The following is an 8,860-nucleotide window of genomic DNA, read 5'->3' on the forward strand; positions in this document are numbered from 1 at the left end:
ACCTGGATGTCTTTGTAAATGACTTCACAGGATGTTTTGTTTTAGAAATCAGAAATGGACAGTCACAATGGGAATGGACAGTGGTGAATTAGTGGTTCAGTGGTCATTTGTTCAGAAATCACACAGCACACCAAACATTTGTAACGTGCATGAAAACATAGTTTTCATGGGACAGAATTCAGCTACATGGCAAACTGTAATAAGCACCTCAGTAGGCCCCTACGGTCAAAGGGAGAGGAATAAGAAAACAAGACTGCCAATCCTTAATGACTTAAGTCTATGACTTAAGTCTATGACTTACTCACGACGAACTCCATGTCATTTTTAGCTGCATATTTTGAAATTGAATGTTGCCCAAGCGACAAATAAGAATAGACAGCAAGTCAAAGCTTCCACTTGGCAGTAAAAGATACTCATACTTGTTTACCTCAACATGGTACAAGGAAGAGGGGAGAGAGAGGGGAGTAGAGAGTAGTCAAAACCAAACCACAGCACTCCCACACACAGAGAGAGAGAGAGAGAGAGGCAGAGAGAGAGAGAGAGAGAGAGAGAGAGAGAGAGAGAGAGAGAGAGACAGAGAGAGAGAGAGAGAGACAGAGGGAGAGAGGGAGAGAGAGAGAGAGTAGGGGGGGGGCACCTCTCGCCTGTCTCCCAGCAGGCCAATCCGGCCTTGCTCACTGGGATACACCTCCTCTAGCTGCAGAAGCATTGTCATGTACAGTGAGAGAGTGAGACAGAGGGAGAGAGAGAGAGAGGCAGAGATGGATGTCAGTGACTGTGTTTGAAGTCAGTGGGTGAGTCCTCTCCAGGTGTTCAGCAGGCAGGAGCGTATGCCTATTTGCTAATCATCTGCATCTATGGGTTGGCAGCATCCCCTGCTAGAAAGCAATTAGAATGAGCACAGGCATCCTGCTTCACTGCACACATGTGGTGTCATTGAGCATCGTTCTGAATGACATATGACAGATACACTTTGGACGTGTTCAGTGAGAAACCAAAAATTAGAAATGACATTGTTAACATGACAAGTGAAAGAGCCTTGAAGTGAGCACTGGACCTTTGGTGTGATTGGATACCAGCCGGACAACATCAGCAGTCAAAGGCTGGATCAGATGGCATAGTTTACATCATGTGACATCTTCAGCTATGAACCAATGGCACATGAGGGGTGGAGAGGATGGACCAATAGGAAGGGGTGCATTTTGTGTGGGTCGTCCAGAAAACCCAGCGAGCAAATTTAAGCTAAATATGTTTTAGTTTCTTTGGCAGAAATGTCATCCATACATAGAAGTATTTCTAAGCTTGCTTTAAGGGAAGGTGTTTTGAAAGAGGGCCTGAAGCAGCCATCCTGCCGCGGCTCTTCAGGGACCCATGTGCTACTGGGCCAGAGCTGAAGCCTCACCCGGGGAACGACCAGGATGTTGCTACCGACAGGGACAGCAGCACAGCAGAGAGGGGCTGACGGGGTCAAGAGGTTCTGGTCTCCAGTGTGAATCATATGACTGCTCTTATCTCTCTACTGTGTTCTGAGCTTCATCAAAGCCTTTTGAACGTTTAATATCAACCAGAGATACCTCCACTGTGTGGATATGCTGAGTTGCTTGAACTGCATCCCTTTGTGGATCTACATGATGGGGTGCGGGTGAAGGGGCTCAAGCAACACTCATGCTGATGTGACTGGTATGTGAATGAGAGATGACCATGTCTTGTTGTACGAATTTCATATTGGAGTCAGCGCTATTAGACACCCACCCCCCACCCAGCAACCACCCCCGCTCTGAGGCACTGCCCTGTCTGGAGGGAGCAAGACCCCCTCGCTCCCCTCCACGTCCTGGGGGTGGAGGTGGGGGTGGGCTGGCTGGAGGGCCCCTCCATCCTACCACCACCACCACCACCAGCTGCTCTCATCTCGGGGTCTCTGTATGTTACTGTTCCCACTGCACGCACAGACTCCTTCACCTCCACGTTGCGCACGGAGGGGTCGGGGGCGTCCTGGGGCCAGTCGGGCAGCTCCTGGTAGCCCCCCGCCTTGGTGTTCAGCAGGTGGGACAGGGAGCCCAGCTGGAAGTGGTCCCGGTCTGGGAGAGAACAAAGAACACACGAATCAACACAAAAACCTAAAACCATGAAGGGCTCAAAATGCTGGCATGCTGATCATGTCGTCATGGTTACGCCTTGTCTCAACCCGAGTTTAATGACGACCTGCCTTCCTGTGCTACGACTTCATTCTCCATCTCTCCATAAACACTGTCCTGTCCACAAAGACGTACAGCCCAGGACAAGAACCGAAAACCACGAGACCAGGAAGTGAATGATCCCATGTGGTCCACGGTGACTTCCTGGGCGTCCGGCACGAGGACGCCGTGTTGTGATGCTCCTCACCTTTGAAGGGAGACTCGAGGATGGGCGCCGGCTTCAGCGCCAGGATCAGCTTCTTGGCGTACTTGCTGAGCGCCCCGCACTTGTCCGCGGGCACGATGAGCTGGCGGATGAAGCGCGCCCGGTCTCGGATGTCGTAGTTCTGGTCGTACTTGGCCAGGTTCAGGACGTACTGAGTGAGCAGCTTGGTCTGCAGCCGGAGGAGGGCAGGGGGAGGACCAGAGCTTTTTAGTTCCAAGGCCTAAAGCCAAGCCTTTTAAAAACAGCTTTGTTCCAGCTGCTATCACGCTGATGAGCAAGCTGTAGAAACTGTGAAATTTGCACAAAATATATCTGGAGCATATATTTTTATATATTATTTATAAATTTGTTGATTTTTAGATCATTTTATTTTTTATCTATCTTTTTAATATATCTGAATTATGCAGTTTTAAGTGTCCTATTTGGGATTAGCACTGAAGCACTTTAAATATTTGACCTATGTGTGTCGCATTTGTGTTTGTGTGTATGTGATGTCTGAAACTGTGTAACGGAAGCCCACTTTTAAACTGCAAAACAATTTTACCTACGGTTACAAATAAAGTAACCTGAACCTGAGAGAGAGGCAAGGAGAGAGAGGCAACAACAGGGAGCATAGCCCTTTTGAGAATCAAGCACTTATGGAAAGAATACTGTTGTTTTTACGTGTGTATGCAGTTAAAAATAATTTAAATCGGTTATTAACAATAAGAATCAAAAGTACAATGACTCGAGTGCTGCCTGACACAACACGTGAAGCATCAAGGCACTGTAGAGCAAGGAGATGCTATACAGGCGACTGTGTAGAGACCATGACACAAAAACAGCACTTTCAAGTTTGTTTCCCGTCATGCCTTCATGGCTTCATGGGAAGTCATACTAGATCTTTTTCCGTTGCGGTACAATCAATAGACCATGGTGCCTGGGTCAATTTCTCTCGTCCACTACGAGCGAGACGACCACATTATCAAGGCGAGACGTGGTTCCCACCTGCTTGGAGTTTGTGAGGTAGAGTTTTGCCGCCAAATTGATGATCTGCAGTTTGACGATGTCCTCCTCGTTGGTGAAGGACTTGGCCATTTTCCTCAGAACATCCGGGGCGATCTTGGGGACGTGTTCGCAGTACTCCCCGATGAGCCAGAGGATGCTAGCTCGCGCCATGGGCACCTGGGAACACAGGAGACAAACACTCACTTCTGGCTGGAGAACGAAGCATCAGAAACGCTAAAGCTTAGGTAACGCCTATATGTTAAACTTCACTATTATACGCAAATATTGGTACGATTCGTAGCCCAGATTGTCAAGTAACAAAACAAACTGGGTCTCTTTGAAGTACTTTTATATATTATATTATATATTATATTATATTATTTTATAACTGAATTAGTTATAACCTTATAACTAAGTTAGTATATTTATATTATATTATATATATTATATATATATTATATTATATTTTAAAACGGAACACACCAAGCACGTCTACGTTACCAAGACAGTGTCTTAAAACAACACACGTGTGTGCTAAATCAGACACTGTCTCCCTACGTCCTCCCAGGTCCTGCAGTAGGGCCCCTGGGCCACACAGGTAGGCCCCTGCCCACAGGTCCAGTCCCACGTTTCTCTGCGTTCTGAAATGAGGCCTACTTGCTCAGCACACTGTTGAGCACCCTGTTCGCATACACACAAACCTGAGCCTCAGCCCAGAGCTCCAGACAGGGCTGGGTCGCGCCTGCAGTGGCCGGCAGGACGTGCGCGCTGGCGGGCTGTCAGTGAACAGACCCGGGTCATAGAATGAAGAGCCGTGCGTTCGGTTCAGTGTTTGCACCCTACAGGCAGGTGTGCATGTATACACAAGGAGCAGCAGGACAGCAGCAGCCCCCACGGACTGATGGTCCTCAGAGTCAGAGGTGCTCTTATGACACGTGTGCACGGTGTGTTCACGACGAGGTACCAGCTGGTTTGTGGGAGGGCAGCAGCCAACAGGGCATGATTACATCACTTATCACAATTCCTGCAGCTCTTTCCTCATGCTGGGCGTGACCAGTCTCCCTCTCTGGTCCCTGTTTGTCTCATTCTTCTGTCTGCGCTCCTGCACTGGCGGTTAGTGAGTGAGTGGACATTAAAGGCCTTGTTCCTCAAGATGAAGCGTTCCCTACATTAGCATTGCAATGCTAGCCAGCACAACGCAGCCGGCCACACGGGCCGTTCACCAGGACCCCAGGGGGCAGCAGCTGGCATCCTGCTAGCCTGTGGCTGGTGTTCTCCTCTTGATCCTTTTTTATTCAATGAAGGCCTATATACTGTTCATTAAAAATGTGACAAACTTTTCTTTTTTAAATCAACAAAAAAATTCTGGAACTTTCTTGTTCATTTTCTGACTTTGTAATTGCACTACGCATTTAGATGTCTTGAAAAAAAGAGGGATTCTCTCCATTTCATCGACTGGATACGACAATTAACCATCAATACATCTCCCATCCAAATATCCCACAATGCACCTGGATGTTGTCCGTCAGCTTGGCCATGTGCTTGATGATGTCACTGTGCTTCTCGGGCTGCATCTGCAGCAGCTTCTTGATGACCACCACCGACTCGGCCACAACCAGCTCTGCAGAGAGAACAGTCAACCCCTCAGTGTGCAGCACCACATACAATCATCTGTCATTATTCATTGTAGGTGTATGTCACTGTCTAGTCATATAGGCCCTGCTCTGCACACACATCTATTATTCTATGTAGAATCTATGTTATCGTTTTGCATGTGAGAATATTTGGGTCATATACCGGTATGTGAAGCATGCGTTAACCATGAAGGCATTACACCTTCTAGTAGCAGGCCAGGTTCCAATACCACCTGTGATCCTGCGATGCATGTGTGGAAGAGAGGCTGAGACAGAGAGGGATACGGAGCAGGTGGAGCTGGGTACGGACCGTCGCGGTTGGAGAGCAGCTGCACCAGGCCGTTGAGACAGGTGTCCCTCACCTCCCCGATGTGAGTGGCACAGCGACCGATGGCCTGGATCGTGGCCGCCACAAAGTCCTTGTCCATGCTTTTAATGTACGTCTGTAAACATAATAAATAAGTCCACTCAATGCGACACACAGGTACACACTGTGTGTTAACCAAACCATGATGGATACGCCGTGTTCACGGTGGATGACTGAATCTCTCAGTCAGTGGCCCGGGACTGGAGTGCAGAGAAAACATGGACTGGGAATCCAACGAGTGGAACGGCCAGACTCTGCCATCACCTGAAACTCTCTCAGGATGGTCGAGATGTTTGTCTCGTTGGCCAGGTTGGTCAGCACCTCCAGCTGTCAACAAACAACAGACAAACAAACAGAGTAAACAAGCCTTCTTTGAATACACTTCTGTTTGCTGAAAATATTTGGTTTCAGCTTTGAATATTGATCAAATAAAATAAATCTAACTTTATTTATATATGAAGCCTTTGACTCAGTACAGGTGCTGCTGCATTCTGGGTTATCTGTAGCTTATTTAGAGCTTTCTTAGGAGAGCATTACAGTAATCAAGCCTGCTAGTAATAGAAGCATGCATAAGTCTCTCTGATCAAAGGGGCAGTGGAATAATCAATTTAAAATCAAATCAATATTGTAGCAGCTACAGGCCAACCCAAGATCAAAAACAGAGAGCAAAGTACCTGTAGGAGTCAGAACAAAAGTAGTTTTAGGTATGACTTTGACTTTAAGAGAGAAGGACATGGAGTATAGGAGAGGACAGAGTAGAACCTTGAGGACTTTAATCTGGGTGGGGTCCGTGGAGCGGATGTAGAAACTCTTCAGGTAAGGTTCAAACATCCCCTGAGGAACACAAAGCAACACACAGTGAGACTCTCTGTCAACACACTGTCAAGCGCTTTGCACAGTCGCGTATTGCCCGCCCGTACCCAATTTCCCGTACGTGAGTTCACGCCCACTATCGCGCTGCAAGCATATATAGTTGCAGATCTGAGACACGCCAGTACGTGCAGTCTTCTCCTGAACAGAGCATTCTCACCTGTGCTTAAATAATAGTTGATGGGCCAGTAATTATAGATTCTATAGCCAGTATGATCACCAGACTCTGCCACCCTTGTAATCGAGAGTGGCGTAGTCAATATTAAATCTGCTATTATGGAGGCCACATTACATTACAATAGTTGATGGGCCAGTAGTTATATATTCTATAGCCAGTATGATCACCAGACACATACCACCTGTGCTTAGACAACTTTTTTGTAATCGTTGAAAAAAAATAGAGTAGAGAAAAATTGGACATTGCAAACATTGCAAATCAGCCGTGTTCATGTGACTGTCCATGTATAGTGTCACATCGGATCTGATATCATCGGATCCGTATCATACAGACTCCTGTAGAGGCGCACTTGCTCAGCAACTCTTCCTTCGAAATCATCCATTCTTGCTCTCTGTGGTTTTTCCGGTCTGTCTGTCCACTCGTACGCCAAGTGACAAAAATCGTACGGATCCGAGCCATCAGACGCGCCTTAAAAAGGGCGGTGCGACAGCCCATGCGCGGGGCACGTGACCGTCACGTGACCGCAATTTTGCCTGATGCGCGGCTCGCGCGTTCTCTCATGCGCGACTGTGCAGCGCGCTTTACTACACCTGCTCTGGAGTCTTCCATATGGATTAACATCTTCACAGAAGCTCACCCTTCTCTTGATGGTCATAGTGGCCACATTCTGGAGGACCACGTACTGGACTTCACTGTGAGAGAATGAGAGAGGGACATAGAGGGAGAGAGAGAGAGAGAGAGGAAGAGAAAGAAGGAGGATGAGAGAGGGCAGAGACAGATAGAGAGGGAGAGAGAGCGATAGAGAGGGAGAGAGAGCGACAGATAGTGAGAGGGGGGGGTGGAGCAGTATTAGTAATCAGTTTCAACCAAATTAAATCCTAGGCATTTAGATATTAATTTAGATATTATTCTGAAGTGATCCATGAATAGTAATAAGAAGGTTGACTGGCTGAAGAGCCATGATCAGAATCATGTTGACTGATTTATAGATGGATGTGATGTTGGTTGCTGATATACTGCTCCCATGTGGATATGAGTTATGTTTAGTGGATGTTTGAAACAAATACAATATAGCTTATGGGGGAGGGGGGTGGCCTGACCCTGGCAGGCCCCTCCCATGCTCTGACAGGTGAGCATGTTATACTGTGTGTGTGTGTGTGTGTGTGTGCGCGTGTGTGTGCGTCTGTGTGGGTGTGCGGCGTGTGTGTGTGTGCGCGTGTGTGTGTGTGCGGCGTGTGTGTGTGTGTGTGTGTGCGTCTCACCTGTGGCTCCTCAGCAGGCGGACCAGGGCCTTGGCGATGACCCCCACCTCGGCTTTAGGGGCCAGGTGGAAGTAGAGCTGAGCCACGGCCATCACCACCTGCAGGGGGGTGGTCCTCGTTACGCTTTCATCCAAAGAGCTTTACAGTGTTGACTGGGGTGGAGGGGGGGTGGGGGAGGGGAGGAGGAGGGGAGGAGGAGGGGAGGAGGAGGGGTGGGGGAGGGGAGGAGGAGGGGTGGGGTGGAGGAGAGGTGGGGTGGAGGAGGAGGGGTGGAGGAGGGGTGGAGGAGGGGTGGGGGAGGGGTGGGGTGGAGGAGAGGTGGAGGAGGGGTGGAGGAGGAGTGGGGTGGAGGAGGGGAGGGGTGGAGGAGGAGGAGGGGTGGGGTGGAGGAGAGGTGGGGTGGAGGAGGAGGGGTGGAGGAGGGGTGGAGGAGGGGTGGGGGAGGGGTGGGGTGGAGGAGAGGTGGAGGAGGGGTGGAGGAGGAGTGGGGTGGAGGAGGGGAGGGGTGGAGGAGGGGTGGAGGAGAGGTGGGGTGGAGGAGGGGTGGAGGAGGAGTGGGGTGGAGGAGGGGAGGGGTGGAGGAGGGGTGGAGGAGAGGTGGGGTGGAGGAGGGGTGGAGGAGGAGTGGGGTGGAGGAGGGGAGGGGTGGAGGAGGGGTGGAGGAGAGGTGGGGTGGAGGAGGGGTGGAGGAGGAGTGGGGTGGAGGAGGGGAGGGGTGGAGGAGGGGTGGAGGAGAGGTGGGGTGGAGGAGGGGTGGAGGAGGAGTGGGGTGGAGGAGGGGAGGGGTGGAGGAGGGGTGGAGGAGAGGTGGGGTGGAGGAGGGGAGGGGTGGAGGAGGGGTGGAGGGGGGGTGGGGGAGGGGAGGAGGAGGGGAGGGGTGGAGGAGGGGTGGAGGAGGAGTGGGGTGGAGGAGGGGTGGAGGAGGGTGGAGGAGGGGAGGGGTGGAGGAGGGCAGGGGAGGAGGGGAGGAGGAGGGGAGGAGGAGGGGAGGGGTGGAGGAGGAGTGGAGGAGGGGAGGGGTGGAGGAGGGGTGGAGGAGAGGTGGGGTGGAGGAGGGGTGGAGGAGGGGTGGAGGAGGGGAGGGGTGGAGGAGGGGTGGAGGAGGGTGGAGGAGGGGAGGGGTGGAGGAGGGCAGGGGAGGAGGGGAGGAGGAGGGGAGGGG

General features: G+C 50.7%; 1 protein-coding gene across 6 annotated transcripts in view; it reads right to left on the reverse strand.

Annotated features, from left to right (window-relative positions):
• ap3b2 (adaptor related protein complex 3 subunit beta 2) overlaps positions 1-8,860 on the reverse strand; it is a gene marked incomplete at both ends in the record, with an annotated part of 52,739 nt that overhangs the window by 17,260 nt on the left and 26,619 nt on the right. For 4 of the 6 annotated variants that reach the window (XM_084477702.1, XM_084477701.1, XM_084477699.1 and 1 more), the window contains 9 exons: positions 1,948-2,078; positions 2,383-2,569; positions 3,388-3,564; positions 4,899-5,008; positions 5,332-5,464; positions 5,653-5,715; positions 6,151-6,222; positions 7,074-7,128; positions 7,699-7,796. In XM_084477702.1, coding sequence (XP_084333828.1) covers positions 1,948-2,078; positions 2,383-2,569; positions 3,388-3,564; positions 4,899-5,008; positions 5,332-5,464; positions 5,653-5,715; positions 6,151-6,222; positions 7,074-7,128; positions 7,699-7,796 — 1,026 coding nt within the window. The remainder of the gene's footprint in view (positions 1-1,947; positions 2,079-2,382; positions 2,570-3,387; positions 3,565-4,898; positions 5,009-5,331; positions 5,465-5,652; positions 5,716-6,150; positions 6,223-7,073; positions 7,129-7,698; positions 7,797-8,860) is intronic. The other 2 variants (XM_084477700.1, XM_084477698.1) reach the window with 1 other exon arrangement.

Source organism: Micromesistius poutassou (genome assembly GCF_964030765.1).
Source record: "Micromesistius poutassou genome assembly, chromosome: 13".
NCBI lineage: Eukaryota > Metazoa > Chordata > Actinopteri > Gadiformes > Gadidae > Micromesistius > Micromesistius poutassou.